The following is a 22085-nucleotide window of genomic DNA, read 5'->3' on the forward strand; positions in this document are numbered from 1 at the left end:
TCAAACACCGATGTTGGGGTAGCCCTGTCTGGCCCCAGCCCCACCAGCCCGTCCGTGGGGCAGCTGGCCCCTGGCTGGCTTTACTCACCCCTGAGGGAGCAGAGGGAGCTCAGGGCAATGCTGTAGTTCTGTTTGTTTTCAGAAAGGGCTGCAGGAATGCCCTGATGCCAGGACCAGGAGGAGAGCTTTGCCCACACACCACCAAGAGGAACTCCCCAAAGTGGTACAGGAGAAGTCAAGGCTGGTCTTAAAAAGAGAGGGGGAGAGGTGCTCCTACCCCCACACCAGGGAGACTCCTCATGGGCCTAAGCAGGTGAAGCCTTAGGGAAAACTCGCCAAATTTATGCTCCGAAATGTTCACTTGGATAGCAGGTGGGTGGGAGGGAGCTGACAGGGTTCAGCTGAGGGCTGGCCACCAGCACCAGCCCGGGGATCTGAAGCCTGGCAGAGGCTCTGCTTGGCTGGAGGAGCATGGGGGCTCTCCCGCTCAGCACGGGCCGTACCTGCAGCCGACTTTCTCCTGATGGACCAGGCACAGGTGGGCACGATTAGAGGAATGAAATATTTTATTAAAACTGATTCATCTCAATGAGCCATGGCCAGGAGTAGGGCGGCAGTGTCATCCATCCCCACTTCTCTGGCGTGCCGCGCTCAGGACGTTTTGGCTGCCTGGAGCAGCGGCTGTCCCCGGGCCCCTGCAGGGTGCTGGCAGCAGGAGGCTGTCCAGATGTGCAGGAGCGCCAGAACGCCCAGCACAGCTGCGAGGGCGGCTGCTGCTGAGCGGGGGCACCAGTGCCTGTGGAGCGGGCAGAGCCGTGGGCCTTGCTCTGTGTCCTCTTGTTGGTTTGAGGGGAAGCTGAATTCACTTGTCTTGGAGTCTCAGTCTGTGTCTTCTGGTCAACCATGAGGGGAGCAGCTGAGTTTTTCTCCTGTTCTGCCACAAGATGTGTCTGTGTCATCTGCTCAGTGTATTGAACAGCTGAATCCACCTCTTGGGCCCAGGCCTCAGTCTGGGTTTCCTGCTCGGCACGGTGAGAGGCCTCTCTCTGTGGGTCAGGAGATGGTTTCCTCACGGAGGCCTGGAAGGAGAGGTGGGGATTTGTAGAGGACACTGGGCTTCCCCCAGCAGCAGCGCTGGGACAGGGGTGCAGGAGCTGCTGGGCCTGCGGTGCTGCGGGAAGGGGAAGCCTGGTCTGGCCCTCTGTGCTCGGCCCTCACCGGTTCTGGCCCCACTGGGCCGCTGCAGGCCCGGCGGCTCCTCACGGGCGGCTGTGAGGAGCCAGCAGGGTGGGACCTGCGCCCCCACGGGCCTTGTTCCCCCTTGTCCGGGCTGGGACGGCTCTCGGTGCCCCCTGAGCCCAGGGAGCTGCGGGGCGATGGCAGCTGGGACACGGAGGGGTCCTCGGTGTCCTTGGTATTGTGGGGCAAGGTCAGCCAGGACCAGGCCTTGGTGCTGCTGGGCAATGTCAGCCGAGACTGGGACCGGCCCTTGGAGCTGTGGGGCAATGTCAGCCTGCGTATGGCCTGGTCCTCGGTGCTGCCAGGCAATGTCAGCCGGGACCGGGACTGGCCCTCAGTGCCCCCGGTACTGCCGGGCAATGTCAGCCGTGACCGGCCCTTGGAGCTGCCGGGCAATGTCAGCCTGGGAATGGCCTGGTCCTCGGTGCTGCCGGGCAATGTCAGCTGGGATTGGGACCGGCCCTTGGTGTCCCCGGTATTGCCAGGTGATGTCAGCCGGGACCGGGACCGGGCCTTGGAGCTGCTGGGCGATGTCAGCTGGGACTGGGACCGGCCCTTGGTGTCCCCGGTATTGCCAGGTGATGTCAGCCGGGACCGGGACCGGGCCTTGGAGCTGCTGGACGATGTCAGCCTGGGCATGGACTGGTCCTCGGTGTCCCCAGTATTGCCAGGTGATGTCAGCTGGGACCGGGCCTTGGAGCTGCCGGGTGATGTCAGCCAGGACACAGATGGGCCCTTGGTGCTCCTCGGCAATGTCAGCTGGGATCGGGACTGGGCCTCAGTGTCCCTGGTACTGTGGGGCGATGTCAGCCGGGACCAGGACCGGCCCTTGGAGTTACCAGGCGATGTCAGCCTGGGCACGGACCGGCCCTCGGTGCTGCGGGGCGATGTCAGCTGGGACCGGGACTGGCCCTTGGAGCTGTTGGACGATGTCAGCCGGTGCAGGGACCGGCCCTGGGTGCTACGGGGCGATGTCAGCCTGGGCATGGACCGCCCCTGGGTGCCCTGGGTGCTACGGGGCGTTGTCAGTCGGTGCAGAGACCGGCCCTGGGTGCCCTGGGTGCTGCGGGGTGATGTCAGCCTGGGCATGGACCGGCCCTGGGTGCTGCGGGGTGTTGTCAGTCGGTGCAGAGACCGGCCCTGGGTGCTGTGGGGTGTTGTCAATCGGTGCAGGGACCGGCCCTGGGTGCCCTGGGTGCTGTGGGGCGATGTCAGTTGGTGCAGGGACCGGCCTTGGCCAGCCTGAAGCTGCCGCAGCTGTGGACGGGAGGAGGAAGAGGTGTGGGATGGAGGCAGCTGCCGGGGCAGGGTGCTGGTGCGCCTGGTGCCATCCTCCTGTTGGCCACTCCCTCTATCTCTCAGGTGGTCCTTCTCCTTGGAGCTCTTGGGACTGGCGTTCTGCTCCTCCATGGCTCCTTTTCCAGAGGTGTCCTGGGAGGCTGCTACTTCCTGAGCAAGGTGTTCTGCTTGACTGGGCACCCCAGGGGAGTTCCTTAAACACCCCACAGGCAGGATGGGGCTCTGCTGTGTCACAATGGCCCAGGGGCACCACGAGGCCCTGCATCACCCAATGCAGTTGTCAGGTGTGTTGGGTTTGCATGGCCAGGTTTTGACAGCAAGGGGGCTAGAGGGATGGATTGTGTAAGAAATTGCCAGAACTTTGCCCATGTCAAATGCCCATCCAATGCCACCGGCTCCAGGATGCACCCACTGCTGGCCAAGGCTGAGCCCAGCAGAGATGGTGGTGACACCTCGGGGATAAAAGGTTTAACTGCAGCTCATGGGAAGGACTCCTGCTGGAGAAGTTCATGGAGCACAGGCTCCTGAGGGAGGGACCCCACACTGGAGCAGGGGAAGGACTACAGCCCCTCTCTGTGAGCAGGGACAGGAACGTGTGATGAACTGAGCACGGCCTCCATTCCCCGTTTCCTTCCCCATGACGATGGGAGAGAGGAAGGAGAGCCCAGGAAGGAAAGGGAGGGAGGGGAAGTGTTTCTAAGATTTGTTTTACTTCTCATCATTGTGCTCTGATTTTGATTGATAATTGATTTCCCCAAGCTGAGTCTGTTTCGACAGGCTGGAGAACAGGCAGAGAGCCTGCAGGCCTGCTTGCTCCCCAGTGGGAATTCCTGCAAGGAAAGAGGGAGTTCTGCAGGCTTCTCCAAGGCTGACACAAGGGAAAACTGACCCCAGTGGGGCAGCATGTTCCCCTTTCCCCACCAGCCAGGCAGTGGTGCAGGAAGGAGCAGGTGACTACAACAATCTGACTTTATTGGTGCAAACAGTGGGCTTGGGTGAGTGGAATATTCCCAAGTGCTCCCAGGAAGCTGCCTGAGGTGCAGGGGTGCACAGAGCCAGCAGCCCACGCCCTCGGGCTGTTCCTGCTGCGGAGTTCAGTCTTCGTGGATGTTGAAGAGCTTTGCTACTTCGTTAAGGTCCTCGTGCTCCTCCCCATCTTTGATGATCTGGAGGAAGGAGAACACATTAAATCCCACACATCCTGTAAAGAGCCAGCGCTGCAGGACTGGCACAGCCAAGGCCAGGAACCCCTTGGATCCTGACTGAGACAGCCACAACACAACAAATTCACACGGGAGTCCTAAATGTACCATCACCTGCCAAGAGGAACAGCAGGAAAACCAACCTCCTGTCCCTGTGGGATTTGTTTCTGGGCTTCCCTTTACAGCCAGAGAGAACAAGTGTTTTAAAAAAGTGATTCAGCTCTGCAAAGGTGAGCCTGGCACTGGCTTGGAGCCAGGATACCTGGCCTGAACCTGCAACTTCTAGACAAGATGAAGAGACCACGGATTTAGGGTAAGGACTGCGGAGGGAGGGAGGGAGGGAGGGAGGGAGGGAGGGAGGGAGGGAGGGAGGGAGGGAGGGAGGGAGGGAGGGAGGGAGGGAGGGAGGGAGGGAGGGAGGGAGGGAGGGAGGGAGGGAGGGAGGGAGGGAGGGAGGGAGGGAGGGAGGGAGGATCCTCCCTTCCCTAGGGATGGCAGAAGCAACATGTTTCATCTGCATCTTCAGATTAGATATCAACAAAGACTTTCAACATGAATAGTTTGTCTTGGGACAGATCACCCAAGGGTAGTGTGGGATCATTCCCAGAGTTTAAACAACCGAAATTCTTCAAGGGTGTTAAAACCTGACCCGGGTGTGACTCAGCTGAGCTGGGAGGTGCAGGACAGGCCCACGGGGGTGGAGACACACCAAACCCCGCTCAGGGCTGCTCCAGCCACGGTGCCTGTTTCTGGAATGGTGACATTTGAGACTGTTTCAGGCGCTTGGTCATGGGACAAAGCAGCACAAGGATGGGACATTTCAGGCCTGCGCCGTCACTGTGACTCCAGCCTGTACTTACCACAGACCTGGAGTTCCAGCCCTGCTGAGGCAAGGCCTGGAGCACACACCCGATTTATTTGTGTAAAAATTGGCAAAAATACCAAAAAAGCACAGGGACAGCTCCCCCAGTTCACCCAGAACAGTGCTCCCACTGCATACTGCCCAGCTCTACACCAGACACAGCATCTGCCTTTATTTATCCTCACTTTGAATTGACAGATTGATTTTTCCACAAGAAAAGCCCCGCTCTAGCAAACCCCCCTGTCCATCATCCCCGCCCTGCACTGACCTTCCGAGCAATGGGCATCCTGTTGAAGATGTTCCACAACACGATTCCCACCACGACTTTATCCCTGAGGTAGAAAATGACACCTTTGCCGTAATCTTCTCCTTGCTTTGGGACTTGAGGCGTTGGTGAAGAGCTTTGAGAGATCTGAACTTCTGAGGCTTCCGCTTCCGTTTCGCTCTCAGATCGAATTCCAGTCCCTAAGGCAGAAACAGGAGGAGTCACACACCCAGGGCAGGACATGTGATGATGGGAGCAGACTCAGGAGTTCTGCAGCAGCCTGAGGTGTTTCCCTTTGAATTGTGCTCCCCAAAAGTTAAGTTTCATTAACACAAGGATGAAACAATCCCAACATGGAGCACAACACTGACAATCCCCAACTTCCACCCCCAAATGCAAAGGGCAGCAGAGTCAGCTTGCTCCAGGCAGCAGATACAAAATAAACTTGCTTGGATCCAGAGTCTCTGCTGTCCCAAACTGATCCTTTTATTGCCATGGAGGAGATCAAACTTCCCTGGGAAAGTCTGCATGGCAGTACAAGTGTTCCCTGATGTGATCTTAAAGGAATGTTGTGTTTTAATCACATTTTAATATGAAAGCTCAGCCTTTAAAGCTTGGTGTAGAAATGAGAGAGCATACTGCTGTTTCCTCGTGCTCTCAGAGGTTGGGGTGATGCTGTGGTCCCCACAGCAGCTCGTGCAGGAGCTCCCCAGTCCCCACCTGACTGTTCTGTCGCACTCTTCGGCGTGTCCTTCGCTGTTGCCTTGGCAAACACTCCCACTGTGGGCAAACTGCTGTCCACGAGGCCAATGGCTTCGTAGCCCACGTTGGGGCCCAGATCACTCCTAGGGATGAAGTGGGAATAAAGTAACTTGCAGCAGCAGTGAGACAAATCCCAGGCAGTTCCATCCATCCGTGCTCCAGGCCTCGCTCCAGCGTGGCGTGGGCGGTGCTGGACATCGAGACACGGAGTCTCCTCTGCACTCACAGGTGGAACAAGGAGTCAAGGCATGACAAGCCCATGGCCATGAGCTTCAGAAAAACCAACTCACTGACCAAAACTTGGAAATCCTTCAGGCCTGCTCCCTGGGAGGCAGCTGGAGGCATCCCAGCTTCCAGCAGTGCTGTTACCCACACCAGGCTTGGCAGCATGGTCTATCATTCAGAGAATATTTTTGAGAGCATTTAGAAAAGACTAAAGAGAAGAAAACCTTGCCCTAACACCTTCTCGAACTGGGCACCTGGATCTGAACTGGGGTGCTGACAGGAGAGCAAGCAGCTGTGGTTTGGCACCAGAAAGTGAAGTGTTTCCCAGGATGCTGAGAGGACAGGTCCACCACAAACCATGAATCCACGCACACCTCCCCGGCCAGAATCCTCCAGCACACACTGGGGTTACTGCAAGGAACACCAGTAACTCGGCAGCTGTGGTCAGCTGGAGCTCAGGAGGGATCATGGAATGATCTGGGTTGGAAGGGGCCTCAAAACCCCGTTTCATTCCACTCTTCTACCCTCTCATTCCATGGACAGGGACACCTCCCACTGTCCCAGGCTGCTCCCAGCCCCATCCAGCCTGGCCTTGGACACTTCCAGAGATCCAGGGACAGCCACAACTGCTCTGGGCACCCTGAGCAAGGGCCCATCACCCTCAGAGGGTGAGATTTCTTCCATATATTGAATTTCCCCTGTCAGTCTGGAGCCACTCCCCCTTGTCCTGTCATTCCAGTCCCTCTCTGGCTTCCTTGCAGCCCCTTCAGATGCTCTGAGCTCTCCACACAACCTTCTCCCCACGAGGATCAGCACACTGACAAAATGCACGAGGAATTCCTGTCACTTCTCAGCTCTCCAGCACGGGGGAAGGAAGTGTCACTCTGTGAGGGCTGGCACAGTGTGACACCTGCCAGCAACCACGGGGCTGCGACTCACAGCCCTCCCTCACCTGCAGCTGCTCACGGCTGAGAGCATCCCAGGGGAAAGCACCCCTGGGAAATGCCTGTCTCTGTATCCTGGGCTTGGTGACCTCTGGTTTTTCCCAACCTCCAGGATTCTGTGGCTCTATGTTTCTTGTTTAAAAGTGAAGTGAGAAATGCTCTGGGCCCTGAGTCCAGGCAGGAGAGACCAAGAGTTCAGGTAAGTGATAGCAAGTCATAAATAACTATTTCTGTGGGGATTTCCCTGAGAAAACTAAAACTCTTTTATCCATATTTGAAATCCTGTTAACAAACAGGATTTGGGGTTTTTGATTGGGCTAACAGCTTTCTGCATTTTAATTTTTTTGTGGGGCTTTGTTTTGTTTTTCTGTTTTCATTCATTTTGTTTTAAAAAGAACTTCAGGAAAATACAGCAAAATTTCCCATTTTCCTGATACCTCTCTCTGGAAAACAACTTTTCAGATACACCTGCATGCAGCGATGCTTTGTTACTGAAACATCAGTTCAGCCAAGTGCAACACTCAGACTGGGCTGGGAAACTTCAGATAACTGTAACAGAACTGCTGCTAAATTCAACCTGTAAACCAGGCTGCTTTGAGGAAAGGGCTGTTCTCTGTTGCTCCTTGTTCTGTGGAATGGGACTGGCTCAGGGAGAAACTGGGATCTACAGGAAGGAAAAACACTTGAGGGAGGTGAGGGCAGAGCAGCAAATGCTCCAACACCTCCCCCGCCCTGAGCTTTAGGAACGCGAGGCTGTACAAGGTGTTTGCTGAGGTGGTTCCACTCCTCTTGGGAAGCAGACACTCCCCGAGGTGTATCTTGTGCAGGCTCCTGCAATGTGGCCAACCAAGGAACCCCCAAGGAGGAAAGGACCATTACCAGAACATGGACTGGTGCCAGTAGGGCTTTGCAGCTCCTGTCATGTTCTCTCCAGCCAGTCTCCCGCTCACCACGGCGTGATCATGGTGCTCCACACGCCTCCGGCCCAGCTTGATGTCATAAAAGCAGGCAGCATCCCCTGCCTTGGAGAGAAGCAGCCCGTGAGCAGCGCGGCAGGGAGAGCTTCCACCCAACAAAACACATCAGGGAGAGGTGGAACAAGGAACTGAGCCTTCCTGACAAACCCCAAACACCAACACTACCTCATCCCACTCCCTGGACTACACAACTCCCAGTTTCTCGGCGTTTTTCCCCAGTCCTTGGAAAAATAAAGCAGCATGAGGTACGTTTTCCAGAGGAATCAAAGTCTCAACGCCCACCAAGGGACTCTTATGCAAGCGAGTGATCCAGGCTATCTTTAGGTTACCCCAACTCCTCTTACACAGCATAAATATTCCAAACTTGCCGTGGTTACCACGGCAACGAGGCGGCTGCAGTGCCTGACCAGGCTCTGGGCCTGCGCTACAACCGCTCTCCCTACTCTCCTTACTCGCTCCTGCTCACCCTGTTCACCTCCTGCTGTCACTGCAGGGTCCCACTGCAGCGGCAGAGCTGGGACACTGCCCACACTCACAGCCAGATGTGGGACACTGCCCACACTCACAGCCAGATGTGAGACACTGCCCACACTCACACCCAGATGTGTGACACTGTGTGCACACTCACACCCAGATGTTGGGGCTGTACCCACACTCACACCCAGATGTTGTGTGACACTGTACCCACACTCACACCCAGATGTTGTGTGACACTGTGCTCACACTCACACCCAGATGCTGAGAACTGTGCCCACACTCACACCCAGATGTTGAGAACTGTGCCCACACTCACACCCAGATGTTGAGAACTGTGCCCACACTCACACCCAGATGTTGGGGCTGTGCCCACACTCACCACCCAGATGTTGGAGCGTGCCTGCAGCTCTGCGTTCACCCGGAATCCCCCAAAGTCCGAGTCCACCTCCAGCCCTGCTGACTTGGCCAGTTCCACGTTGGGCTCCAGCCCCACAGCGGCCACAATGTGATCAGTCTCCACCTGTTTGGGAATGCATAATCAGGATGGTAATTCCCTGCACACATGACTCTCTCCCTGCTTTCCCGTTTACCTTCCGGCCGTCCTTCAGCTTAATCACCAGCCGGTTGCCGGAGACAGAGACGGATTTGACCACGGCATTGGGCAGGACGTTGACCCCCTCTGGAAAGGAGCACAGGACACGTCAGTGCCTGCTCAGGGCAGGTCCCACCTGCAGCAGGTGGCTGGTGGAGACAGATGCCCAGTGAGGAACTGAGACAGAGCCCCTCGAGCTTTGCTGCATGTGCTAGTGCAGCTCTGGGGGAAGCACGAGCAGAAACCCACCTAAAAAGTCTGAAAGCTGCTGAAATGACAATCAAAAGTACATCTCATGTGATGACAAGGCCACACCCAAAAAAATTCCTGGATGTCCCCAGGAGCAGCTGCCCAGCAGCCACCAACCCAAACCCGCTCAGCAGCTTCACCTCTCCTGACTTTCTCCGTGGTCCAGTTGCTCAGGTATTCGGGCAGGACTTTGCCCATGTTGCCGTTCTCTGGAAACAGCTGGATCACCTCCAGGCCCCGGGTTTGTGCTGGAAGGGAAGCACGGAGCAGCAGGATAAAGAGCAGCAGAGATGTTGGGACACACACACTTTACACAAGGAGCTTGACAGAAGTTTCCCAGTCTGGAAGTTCTAACTCCTAAGGAGTCACAAAGTGACCGTCTACTGTTTCACACACATCTGCAAAGTCTAGGTAACAGACTTTTGGGGAAAATGCTTGGAATTTTGGCAAAAACTTAAAAAAAATACCATAAAGGTCCTACACACTCAGTGAATTTGAATCCAGCTGCTCACCACCTCTTTGAAATCACAGAATTACAGAATGCTTTGGCTTGGAAGGGACCTTAAAGATCATCCAGTTCCCAAAACCCAAAATCACAGTTTGAGGGTGGTGTTGAGCACAGAGAACAGATGTGACTTTTCAGAGAGTGGGATGGCTGCAGCTTGCACTGGCCTGCAGAGCTGCCACCTCTGTGGTCAGGGGCTGGGAAAACCTGGGTCACACAGGCAACAAAACACCGAGTCTGTGCTAAAACTGAGCAGTTCAGGACTTAAAAGAAGTTTCTAATGTGGGGCTGCTGCCACTCAGTGCCTGTCACAGCTGGGGACACACGCTCACCTCTCCTTCCCAGGGCGCAGGCCAGCTCGCTGCCGAGGAAACCACCACCAATAATTGTGATGGACTTGACTTCCCTGGAAATCTTCTCCAGCCTTCGGAAGTCCTCGATCTGAAAGAACATTTGCCCCCATTTCCAATCCTCTCTAACAGGAATGGCAGCAGAAAGCATTTTGGTCATATTCAGTGGCTTTTATTCACTTTGGAAGGTGCAGCAAAGTAACCAGGAGGGAAAATTTAGAAAAAATACCTAAACCCTCTAATTCCACACAGAGTTACAGCTCTCAGGGTGAGGCAAGCAGGTGAGTGGTTGAGTAGACTCTACCCTGATTTCTTGCCTGGGAAAAAGAATAAGCAGGCCATGGATTCCTGGGCACCATTTGAGGGAAGCAGCGCCAAGGCAGGACCGTCCCCACCCACAGCAGAAGAGGTAAGAACTGAAAATAGTGCTAAGTGTCTGTGATGTATTCAGCCTCACTGGGGCTGGCAGCACCTGCAGGAGGTTACCTTTCGGAACAGGGTCAGCCTTTTCTGCACGTCCTTTCCTGCTCTTTCAATGGCTGGCAGGTTCCTTGGGGATCCCCCTGGGCACAACGAGCAGAGAAGGGAGACTAAGGACACCACAGCCATGGCACTGGATATCCAGACAGTGCAAAGCTGTCTCAGATCTCAGTTGTGCTTCCCAAACTGTTCCAGTACAGGAATATCCCAGTATCCCTGTTGCTGCCTGGATGTCCCAGAAAATCTGATGATTCAAGGCAGGAGAAAACCCAGCATGGCTGTCTGCACAAGTGTCCTTCATGTGACTGCTCCACATCATGTTTGACACTGCAGAGACTTCTTCTCAAACAGGACCAAAGAATGCTTGGGTTGGAATGAACCTTAAAGCTGATCCAGTTCCACCCCTGCCATGGCAGACACCTCCCACTGCCCCAGGCTGCTCCAAGCCCCGGTGTCCAACCTGGCCTTGGGCATTCCAGGGATCCAGGGGCAGCCCCAGCTGCTCTGGGCAACCCAGTATCCCATGGAACCCTGCCCTCTGGCATTCCCCATTGTCCTGACACTCCAGACCCTTGTCCAAAGTCCCTCTCCAGCTCTCCTGGAGCCCTTTGAGGCACTGGAAGGCTCAAACATCTCCCCAAAGCCTTCTCTATTCCAGGCTGGATTCTCCACAGGGGAGGTACTCTAGAGAATTTATCTATCTCTAGCTAAATGTCACTGAAATAAAAAGCCTGGCACAAGACCAGGAACAAGAGAGAGAACACAGCATTTACCAGTGGCAATGAGACATTTGTCGTAGGATATCTGGGTCCCATCACTGAGCTTGACCGTGTTCCCTCTGACATCCATGTGCACAACCTGCAAGATGAACCCAGCTCAGCCCGAGCCCTTCACTTCGTGGGCTACTGAGCAGAGTTGCAAACTTGGAATTAACATTCTCCCCCCTTTAGGTTTAGGGTGGGGGCAGGAGAGGGGAAGTGAGAAGGCTGGAAGTGGGAATTGAGACAAGTCCTTTGGAAGTCTCTGTAACTCAGGTTGATCTTCCCAGGGCCTGAGTGTGCAATGGGCTCAGACACAGCACGGCTCAGCAGGAACAGGAATCACTGACATTTATCATAGCAACACACAAACAACTGAGGATAGAAATATTTTGGAAGGTTCACCATACATTTCTCCACTTCCTGCTGCTCTGGCACAGTGCTCCTGCTCACCTCATCACCCACTACCTCGATCTCTGTGTTCTCCTCACCTTCCCCCCAGTTCCCACTTGTCACACCCCATCTCTAAGCTCTACATACTTTAGTCCCATGCCCAGTCCCCAAACTCATCCTTCTCTCCTCCTCATCATCTTCCCTCAGCTCACTGCTATTCCTCTTGGCTTCTCCCACTTCCAAACTTCACCCCAGATTAGCATCATCTCTGGTCCATCACATTTTTCCCAAATTTACCCAAATTCCCCTTCCCAGTCAACTTCCCCTCCAAGTCCAGCTTAGAGAGCAGGCTCTGCTCAGGAAGAGCTGTAGGAACAAGAGCCACTGCCGTACCCACCTTCTTGCCAGGCAGAACTGCCACCCCACCATTTTCCACAGAAGACAGGTCCTGGACAGGCACGTAGAAAGATGGAGGCTGGAAATAGATACTGAGAAAAGCTCCATTATCAAACAGGTTCCCCTTGCTCTGGGATACAGAAATCTTCAGGAACTCCAGTGAGACAAAGACAGCTCTGTGCACCCATAAGAAGCTCCACAATTAATTATCTATTTTTAAGAATGAGGGTCTTCACACTGTTGAAGTTCGGATCACGGAATCATGGATTGGTCAGGTTGGAAAAGATCATAAAGTCCAACCACCAAGTAAGGCTCAATCACAGAAGTCCCAAAAATCAATGATCCCGTGTCTCTGGATCTCTGCTCTAACCTGTGGAGCTTCACCTTTATTAAGCAATTTCCCAGGACTCCTGCCCACAGAGGGACACGTCTGCAGGGAATCACAGCAAAGTTCAAGAGGTACCGAGCACTGAGCGAACTCCGGTGGGATGCAGAATTCCTCAACCCCTGCCAACACCCTCCCCTGCCCCTCAGTGCTGCACTGGCTCTCTCCCAAGGACAGTTTGGTCACTGTCACCGAGTCACTAGCCACTCTCCTTAGCCCTGGCACCTGCAGTGCCACCTACCTCCTCTCCTTGCCGTTCCACTGCTTGAACCGCAGCGTCTCCGTCACGTTGGGATCATCAGAAAACCACAGCTCTTTGGAAAGGGGTGGGCGCATGTAGGGCAGGGCAGGATCTTCAGACACAATCAGCACCTTTAATTGGCCAGGAAACTCATCAGCTGGAGCGGGAGCAGGCAAAAGGGAGCCCACGCAGAGCTCGGGAGCAGGACAGCTCTTACCCGCGCTCCAGGGTCGCGGGCCCGGATGGATCTGGCAGCAGCAAAAGCAGCAGTTCCTCCCCCGATGAGCAGGAAAGGGACATGGGATGGGACTGTGGGATGAGTGTCTGGAGCTGCAGGTGACAGATGGGACAGCTTACTGCAAATGCAGACACATGGCCCAGCCCCAGGGCACAGAGTGTGGCACCAGGGGCCTTCCACATCCAGACTTCCTTTGGAAATTGTCCTTCTTCTGCCCCAGAACCCCACTGCTGCTTCCCCCAAAGCTGCTCCCTGCAGGAATCGGTCAGATTTCTGCAAACTGCTTTTTCTAAGCAAGCCCTAAACTCTGCACTGGCCAACCAGTGAACAGTTTATAAGAAAAGAAAGTTCCCCAAAAGGCCAAGGCACGTTTTTCTGTAATTCTGTTCAAGGAGACAACTTTTGAGTTCCTGCAGAAGGCACCTCCTCCCCCAGGCAGGTCCTGTTGCTGAGCAGCACGTGGTTAATCCATGGGCAGGGACAAACCAGGCAGTTCAGCATCAGCACCAGAACTCAGGGCTGGCCCCAGGATGAAGAGGCTCTCCAGCAGCCAGGGAAAGAGGCCCTCTGGAATCAGTGTCCTTGCCAGGCTGTGCAGAGGTAAAAGGCAGAAGCAGGGCTCACTCTTCTCTCTTTTTATCACAGAAGGAGTAAATGGCAGAAATCAGCCCCAGGAGACATCCTGCTTCATCCTCAGGATTGTCTGTAAAATCTGTCTTCTAAAAAGAAGCCTGTTCTGGGTCATGGAGCCAGCATTGTCCTCTGTGCTGGGAAGTCACAGAACAACAGAATCACAGAATGGGTTGGGTTGGGTTGGGAGAGACCTTAAAGCTCATCCAGTTCCACCTCCTGCCATGGCAGGGGACACCTTCCACTACCCCAGGCTGCTCCAGCTCCATCCAACCTGGCCTTGAATGGGAATTCGGAACAACGGCACCCGCTGAGAGGTGCAATCCTACCAAGGCACATCTGTGCTTCCAGAGAGGCTCTGTTCTGTTTGTTTTGGGGGTCTCAATGAAGAACAGAGCCAACCCTGACCTGGCAGGCTGGTACCCACCTGGGGCAGAGGACTCATCATCTTGGGAGCGCCGGTTGATCCTTGCGAGCCGGCTGGCGTATCGCTCTTTGCTGTCCTGCACTGATTTGTACACCTGCAGACAGACAGGAGACATTTGTGCACCTTACAGCACCGAGGCACCATCCTGCTGCTGCCCCTGACAGGCTCTTGTCCACCCCCCACGTGCTGGAAAAGCCAGTGACGAGAGGGGCAAAAGACACATCCCTGGATTGAGAATGTGCTCAGAAAACGGCCTGCTCCACGTGGTGTGAGGAGCCTCGCGTGCCTGGCTGCTTCCCAGAAGCAATCAACCTTCCTGCAGGTGTTTGGCTGCACACCTGCTCCAAGGGGAACCAGCTCCAGTGAAGGAAATGCAGCCAAACCAGCCCCAGCACCACATGCAAGCTGGGCCATGACACAACACAGGGCTGCAGAAATGGACGACAAATCCAAAGAAAAATCATCTCCCAGCTCCCAAAGCCCAGAGCAGCTGGGCAGAGCCAGCACCTGACTGGCTTTCTCTGGGCACGGGGGTGCCAGGACACCCTGACATTAGCAGGCCCTCGACCCATGGCAGCAGGGCTGCTCCAGGCACTGCCCTTGGCCACGGAATCTCTTCCAGCTGAATGCTGACCTGTTTATCTGACTGTGAAACTCGGGAAGCAGCACAAGCAGAGCCTGAATGTACAATTTACTGGTACAGACAAGGAGGGAACATCGCTTACGTCACGTTAACTTCCAAGAAAAACTGGTCATGGACAGGAGCTGAAGACACTGGGAGTGCTGGGAGCAGGTCAGAGTCCAGGATTCTTCCCCAAGGGTAAAAAATTAGAGGGAAGAAAACCTTTCTTTAAGGCAAAACCCCAGCCTTGCTGATAATATCTGTCACGTGCATGACATCAAATTTCATTTGCCAATTCTCACAAGTTGGTGTTTTATAGCAAATAGTCTCAAACGAGAACGGAGGAATTTAACACCAGGCACAAAAAAAGAGCACAGGACAAAAGCCTGTCCAGGGAACTGGAGAAATGTCAGATATATTAGAAAACAAGAACTTGTTGGTGTTTAGGAGAATTAAGATAATGGTATTTTTAAAGCCTTTTGCTCAAAGACAGAAAAGCCAAGGTTAACAAACCACCTCTGCTTTTACAAGCAGAATCAGGAAGGTTTTAAGCGAGTCCAAAGGGCAGCATACAGCGAATTAAATCTGATCCTTTAGGAGAAAACACTATTATGCACAGGCAAAACATCAGATCAGGCCTTGAGGATAAATATTTCCAATGGGACAATGTCAAATTCTTTCTAGTCAGAAGCAGAACTTTGCCAGGACGTGGGGTGATGTTTCAGAGCTCTTCCCTGAGGAAACCACCAAGCTGAACAATTGCCTTCCCTTCAGCACATTTATATTCAGATATTGTTTCCTTTTCTGCATGCCAACATCACTGACATCAGGAGAGGTGCACTAATTAATAATCTGTGCCCTTACACAAACCAAAGATGGCCAGTTTGAGTTTAGATTTACTTCATGTGGAAAGGTTAATTCTAAGGTAGGTTTCCCCACCAAGAGCTGCACCGCCTGAGAACACTCAATTTATAACCTGAAATTATTTGGCAATGTCCCTTGAAAATGAAGTACCTGAGGCCAGGGAGCACGAAGAGGGCTGGAAGTGAAGGGTCACAGGGTGGGAGGTACAGACAGGTGCCCCCCTCCACCCTCCCACCCCACAAACACCTTTAGGGAAGCGTCTTACATAAACTCCTGTCCCAGTGACTGTTCCTCCCACTATTAAGTATAACAAGAGGTTGCTGCCAGCTTTGCCAGGAACACCTGAAGACGTCAGGGATCTAGAAGGGCATCTTAGCTGATGGCATTGCAAAACTGCAGGGGAAGACAGGCAATGGAAGAGAAGAGGGAAAGAGCTGAATATTAGGAAGGATTCTTGATTAAACAGGTCTTGGGAAAAGCAGAGCGCACTTTGTAATTTCAGCTACCTTGTCTGCCAATAAAAAAGGGCAGCAGGGCACAGGAAAGAATTATATTTAAAGGAAAGAGGAAAATATTTTTTCTTCCATGCACTGTTGTGAATTTTTTTTCCCCTTTCCCAGGAGCTTCCTTAGAAGAAAACTGGAATTTGGAACTTTAAATGAATGTGATCCTCCTAGAGAATGAGCTTGGAAACAAAGATATGTGTGGTTCAAACTTGAGATCTATCCACTGCCAAGCAATGCTGATACTCTTCAGCTCTTTGGGAATGTCATTTACTCTTTCAGTGAGGCTGAAAACCTTTATCCTTTTCAAGCAGAACATAAATGCTCCCCAGCTGGCAGCTGATTTGGTATACTTACACAGGTTAAACAAATGTTCTGAACTGAGATTTGTCAAGGAATTGTTCGTCACACGACAACAGACAGAGCTGTGGCTGGTCATAACAAAAAAAAACAAAACCCAAGAGCGCCTTTAAGGCAAAAAAACTTAAAAAGGTAACTGAAATTACAATTAAAACCCAAGTAATCATAAGAAGTTAATTTCCATTTAGCTCCCCTTGAAGTTTTCTGAAGGAGGAAACAGAGATAAAGCTACAGAGATCAAAAGCTGAGTAAAGAGAGCTGGAATACAGCAAATGCTCGACAGGAGAGACGGATTGCGGCTTCTTCCCAGGAACCACCTTCTACTTACATAGGCACCTGCTCCTAAGGTGGACAAGCCCATAATAAGGACAAAAACCGAATTACTGCCCTTTTTCCCAGGCACGCCTGTGCTAGCCACTTGTCTGCTCAGCTGCAGGTCTGGGGGCACATTCCAGCGCTGCAACAACGTGCCTAAGGAACACAATTTATTGGAGAAACAACACAAAAACACTGTCAATACACAGGCAGGTCTGGAAATTTAGAGACTAAGTCAGTTCTGCACCCAAACAAATTCCTTGTTTGGAAAAGCCAGGCTCGCATCTGAGCGACCGCGTTATCCTGAGCCACAGCAGTGTGCTCCGGGCACACTGTGGAGACCAAAACATCTGTGAGATGAAGGGGGAAATGCACAAAGTGAGCTGGAAAATGCACAAAGTGAGCTGGAAAATGCACAAAGTGAGCCCACACCGGGCTGCCCGAGCACAGACCCGTCTGTGGCTGGTTCCTGCACCTTCTGCCGGCCTCTCCTGTCCGGGGATGCACCCGGCTCCAGCAAAAGCAAAAAAAAAGGGCTGAGCTAACCAGCAGACATGGTTACACCGGCACCAACCTCCCTCTGCTCACACGGCTCGCTGCACCGGCAGAAACCACCGGCGAGGAACCGGTTTTTGCTGGCAAGAAGGGCATCCCCGGTGGAGGAGAGCAGGTGCGGGTGCAGGACGAGAAGCACCGGGGGCTGAGCCGCTGCACCGCGTTTTATTTCTCCATCAGCGAACGGAGCCAGCGGCCGATGCTCCCGGGAGCGGCTCGGGCTCTCTCAGCGCCTAGCCCCAGCCGCTCAGCGCTGCCCACGGCGGCTCTCGGTGACAGAACCCGCGGCAGAGCCACCGGCACCGCAACAGCGACCGAGCCCCGGGCCAGCTCCGGGGCACCAGCGCGCTCCCGAACGCCATCCCGAGGCCTCCGCACCTCCGCCCGCCGTGCCCGCCCCGACCCCGCGGCACCACCGCAAAGCGGCCGCGATCGGCCCCGGGCCTGTGCCGGTGCAGGCAGCAATCGCGGCCGGTGCCCCCCGGTGCCTCCCGCTCCCGGCCCCGCTCCCGGCCCCGCTCCCGGCACTGACCCGCGTGTGCGCGGCCCCGCGTTGCGGAGCGCAGGCCGCACGCCAGGCCCGTGCGGCAGCGGAACATGTCGCCGCTCGCCGGTCGCGGCCCCGCCGGCCCGGCCCGGCCCCGCCGCGCACGCGCCTCCCGCCGCTTCCGGCCGCTCCCGCCGCCGCCTCCATGGTGCCGCCGCCGCCGCCATGTGGCGGCCGCCCCGCCGCCTCCCGCCGCCGCTCCGCCGCGCCGCCGCCACCGCCACCGCCACCGGGCCCGGCCGCCGCCTGCTGCTCTCCACCCCGATCTTCTACGCCAACGGGCCGCCGCACATCGGGCACCTGTACTCGGCGCTGCTGGCCGATGCGCTGCTCCGCCACCGCCGCCTGCGCGCCGCCGGCCCGGCCCGCCTGTGCACGGGTCAGCCCCGGCCCCGGCCCCGGGGCTCACCCCCCTCCCCGTGCCCCCGGGCCCCTGTGTGCCCGCGGGGCTGCGGCTCCGGCCTCTCCCCACGGCCTCTCTCCGTTTCAGGCACCGACGAGCACGGGCTGAAGATCCAGCAGGCCGCGGCCGCGGCGGGGACATCGCCCGCGGAGCTCTGCCGGCGGGTCTCGGGGCTCTTCCGCCGGGCCCTCACCCAGGCCGGCGTCTCCTACACCGACTTCACTCGCACCAGCGAGCCCCGGCACCGGCGGGCCGTGCGGCACTTCTGGGGGGCTCTGCGCGAGCGAGGGGCGCTCTACAAGGGCTCGTACGAGGGCTGGTACTGCACGGCCGAGGAGAGCTTCGTGCCCGAGAGCCAGCTGGCCGAGCGCACCGACCGCCGGGGCCGGCCCTGCACCGTGTCCTTGGACAGCGGCCACGAGGTAACGGGGCTGCAGCGGCTCTGAGCGTTCACCTGCCGCTCTGCCCCGCCGCATTGGGCTGGCCAGCGCTTCCCCATGCCTTTTATTAACTGCTGGTGGCTGAGACCCGCCCGTCCTCCAGCAGTGCCAGAGCTGCCAGACCCCCGCTGGCAGGTGCGCGTTGTAGCTGTGTGCAGCGGGAAGGGTTCGGCCCCTGCTGGGTGCGCAGCCTGGTGGCTGGGCCGCTGTTCTCCAGGGGGGTGAGAGAAGTCAGCTGAACAGGAGGATGAGGGTGTATCTAATGGAGGGGTTCCTTGGGGGTTCAGCGTTTCACACCTCTTTTGTGAGACACTTCAGTTTGGCCTCTGAGCCTTACCCATCTTGAGATGGGTTTTGGCCCTGCCTAAAGCACTGTAAGATCACCTGCCCAGGAGTGTGGCACCTTCCCCAGCGTCTCTCTGCCACTCTTTTCTAGAAGGTGTGGGTTTAATCCAGCAACTCCAGATAATCCTACTCAGAGCTCGGCTCAGGTTGTGCCCCTGTGGTATTTGTGTGAGGCTGGGATGTAGGAGGGTTGGTCCACCCAGAAAGGGCTGGATTGGCAAACAGTAACTCTTGAGAAAGCACCTAAGACAAGATAGAAAGATAAAGATAGATAAGAAAAGATAAGTTTCCAGGAAAAGTAATTATTCTTTAGACCTAAAACACTCATAGGCCTCAAAGACCCTGAGAACAGTTCCTGGCCTCACCTGTGTGTTGAACTGTCCGAGGAAACAGGAGAGTGCATGGAGCAGAGAAGCTCTTGCAGTGTGGTGGGAAGGGATGGGAGGGTTTATCTCCAGCCTGGAAGAGGCAGTTGGGCAGTTTGTTCCTTGGGAATTTTGTGAAGGGAAAGGGGGAGTTTGCACATGCCATAATCCCCAGACTTGTGGTGAGTGAGTGGGTTCTGGCATCCGGTGGAGCCTGGGGGTGAGGATGTTCAGCTTGTCTTTGAATGATGCTCTTCAGGTCTTCCTTGCACACTGCAAGATTGCTGACCCAGCCACGGATCCTCGAGTGCCTTACACAGCTCACTCGTACCACATCCACCCACCAAGTTTTCACTGGTTTAGCTGAATGTGTCATTTAATGGATTTAACTGTGGGGGAGAAGTGCTGTCAGTGCTGTAAGCAAACAAAGTTAGTGACTTAGATGCATTAAAGCACAAACTGAGGAAAAAGAGGAGTACAGCCCCAGGAGAACAAAGGCAGGCACCGGGAGTGGCAGTAGGACAGGAATTACAATGTCAATTTGTCTTTACATGATTTTCCATTACTATTGCAGAAGTATGTCATTAAGGTGTATTCTTATCTCCCTAACTCCTTTCTGATGTCACATCAGCCTGGCAGCTGGAAAGGTGTTCCCTCCCAGGGTTACATGTGTTTTTAGAAGCAGGATGCTGAACCATCCCAGGTGCCTGAGCCCTCAGGTGTGTTCTGGGGATCCCAAGGCACCGTCTTGGGTAAGAAGGTTCCTTCTTGTCATGGAGAGGTGCTGAGAGCTTCCCCTGGCATGGGAGGACACCCAGAGACGGGCACTGTGTGACAACCTCCGTGCTGAAAGCGGTGTGTGCAAATTGCCAGCCTGTTCTTGGGGCCATAATCCTTTCCTCTCCTGCTATCCCAGGTGCACTGGACCAAGGAGGAGAATTACATGTTCAGGCTCTCAGCGTTCCGGGCTCCCTTGCAGAACTGGCTCCGGGACAACCCACGTGCCGTTTTTCCTGACCCTTTCTACCAGAGCGTGCTCCGCTGGCTGGATGAGGACCTGCCAGACCTGTCGGTGTCCCGCGAGCGGAGCCGGCTGCAGTGGGGCATCCCCGTGCCCGGTGACCCCACCCAGACCATCTACGTGTGGGTGGACGCCCTGGTGAACTACCTGAGCGTGCTGGGGTACCCCGAGGGGCACGGCGCGTGGTGGCCGGCCGTGCACCACGTCGTGGGCAAGGACATCCTCAAGTTCCACGCGCTCTACTGGCCGGCGCTGCTGCTGGCGGCAGGGCTGGAGCCCCCCGAGCGCATCCTGGTGCACTCCCACTGGACCGTGCGGGGCCAGAAGATGTCCAAGAGCCTGGGCAACGTGGTGGACCCCGGCGCGTGCGTGGGGCAGTACGGCGTGGACGGGTTCCGCTACTTCCTGCTGCGGCAGGGCGTCCCAGAGAGGGATTGTGACTACTATGATGAGAAGGTGGTGAAGCTGGTGAATTCGGAGCTGGCAGATGCGCTCGGGGGGCTGCTGAATCGCTCAACAGCCCCCAGCATTAACCCCAGCAACACCTACCCACGCTTCTCAGAGCCCTGCTTCCCAAAGATCCCGGGTTCCGGGGAGGCAAAGGGCACGGGCAGGGCGTGCACCGAGGACTACGAGCTCGTGGCGGCGGTGGCCTCGCTGCCTGCGCAGGTGCACGCTCATTTCGAAGGCTTCCAGATCTACAAGGCTTTGGAATGCATTGCCCAGTGTGTGAGGCAGACCAACGGCTTCTTCCAGAGGCACAGGCCTTGGAAGCTGGAGCGAAGGGACGCTGCGGAGCAGCTCTGGCTGGACACCATCCTGCATTTGACGCTGGAGTGCCTGCGCGTGTACGGGACGCTGCTGCAGCCCGTGGTCCCACACACGGCAGACAAGCTGCTGTCCCGGCTGGCTGTCGGGCCAGCAGAGAGGGGGCTCTCTGGTCTGACGTTCCTGGCACGCTACCATGGAGAGCCGTGTCCCTTTGAGGGGAGGCAGCTCGGACCTGACACTGGCATCTTGTTCCACAGGCTGGGCAAGTCAGAAACTCTGAAGAAGAGAAAGCAAGAAGCTCAAATCCCTGACAAACAGCTTCTGTGAATAAAAGCTTCTAGGAATTCCTGGAAAACATGGTCTCTCTTAAAAGCACTTTCCTCTCATTCCTGGTGGTGGTGTGGAGGGGTGGGAAGCCGGCCTGAGCAGGGAGGATCAAGCTCAGGAGAGACAGGCTTGGTCCTGGGCCTCCTTGCACAGGGAGATGGACGAGCGGTCACTCTGCAATGTCCTCATCTCACTTCTGATCCACAGCTTTTTGGCCAGCTCAGAAGTAGCTAGGAGTGGTCAGAAATGGTTCTGTGGGGCTGTGGTGCTCATTGGGTCTCTCAGCTGAGCTCCCTTTGTGGGCCAAACCAAGTCTAAGTGAGGCTCAGTGGGGACAATCCTGTGTGGCTGCTCTGTGTGGAGGGCAGGACAGTGCCTTGGTCAGACAGAGGGTCTCATTCAGCAGTGCAGACCTGCAGACGTGAGCAGAATGGGAAAGGGGGGGGGATGTGTTTCATCAGGCTCAGCTTTCTGAGGCTTTTTCACCTGCTGCAAGGCTTAGTGCACCGTTTCATGTCCATGCTACTGGAAGCAGATGAGCACTGACACTCTGGGGTGGTGGTGACCACCTGAGATCCCTCCCAGCCCTGACTCCTGCAGGCCCCATCAGTGCTGGCACTCACTGCAGGACTCATCTTCCAGAGCCCATTTTGGGCTGCTGTGAGTTCTTTTGGGATCGCCTGGGCTGTGTGAGCAGGAGCAACACAGCCCCTGAGCTCTGCCCCACGTCCCCATGGGTCCCCATGTGCCA

The 22085-nt window shown here is 55.6% G+C and overlaps 4 protein-coding genes and 1 long non-coding RNA gene across 8 annotated transcripts in view; 2 read left to right on the forward strand and 3 right to left on the reverse strand.

Moving 5' to 3' along the window:
• The window catches only part of ZDHHC9 (zDHHC palmitoyltransferase 9), a 76806-nt gene that overhangs the window by 53912 nt on the left and 809 nt on the right, over positions 1-22085 (reverse strand). The window lies entirely within an intron of this gene.
• Positions 549-2794, reverse strand: LOC111929275 (uncharacterized). The gene is made up of 2 exons (XM_023926817.2): positions 1219-2794; positions 549-1079 (listed from the first exon to the last, which is right to left on the reverse strand). Exons 1-2 carry the CDS (start codon positions 2647-2649, stop codon positions 570-572), a joined length of 1941 nt encoding a protein of 646 aa, XP_023782585.2. The 5' UTR covers positions 2650-2794; the 3' UTR covers positions 549-569.
• Positions 3490-18010, reverse strand: AIFM1 (apoptosis inducing factor mitochondria associated 1). Of its 4 annotated transcripts, XM_086850724.1 has the most exons (17): positions 17648-17772; positions 16574-16716; positions 15648-15775; positions 13897-13990; positions 12819-12931; positions 12602-12732; positions 11977-12067; positions 11202-11286; positions 10435-10511; positions 9931-10039; positions 9234-9341; positions 8843-8931; positions 8632-8772; positions 7678-7820; positions 5588-5712; positions 4871-5067; positions 3490-3704 (listed from the first exon to the last, which is right to left on the reverse strand). In XM_086850724.1, exons 6-17 carry the CDS (start codon positions 12694-12696, stop codon positions 3633-3635), a joined length of 1332 nt encoding a protein of 443 aa, XP_086706850.1. In that variant the 5' UTR covers positions 12697-12732; positions 12819-12931; positions 13897-13990; positions 15648-15775; positions 16574-16716; positions 17648-17772; the 3' UTR covers positions 3490-3632. The 4 variants fall into 4 exon arrangements, with proteins under 4 accessions (XP_086706850.1, XP_086706849.1, XP_086706848.1 ...); XM_086850723.1 differs by lacking the exons at positions 15648-15775; positions 17648-17772 and adding an exon at positions 17963-18010; XM_086850722.1 differs by lacking the exon at positions 16574-16716 and having other exon boundaries at positions 17648-17770.
• On the forward strand, positions 3926-5327 carry LOC111929279 (uncharacterized). The gene is made up of 2 exons (XR_002864632.2): positions 3926-4053; positions 4801-5327. It is a non-coding gene; the product is annotated as an uncharacterized LOC111929279 (long non-coding RNA).
• Positions 17765-21362, forward strand: MARS2 (methionyl-tRNA synthetase 2, mitochondrial). Its single transcript, XM_086850725.1, has 3 exons — positions 17765-18041; positions 18153-18487; positions 20132-21362. Exons 1-3 carry the CDS (start codon positions 17828-17830, stop codon positions 21332-21334), a joined length of 1752 nt encoding a protein of 583 aa, XP_086706851.1. The 5' UTR covers positions 17765-17827; the 3' UTR covers positions 21335-21362.

This window comes from Cyanistes caeruleus, chromosome 14, assembly GCF_971803275.1.
Source record: "Cyanistes caeruleus chromosome 14, bCyaCae1.hap1.1, whole genome shotgun sequence".
Taxonomy (NCBI): Eukaryota; Metazoa; Chordata; class Aves; order Passeriformes; family Paridae; genus Cyanistes; species Cyanistes caeruleus.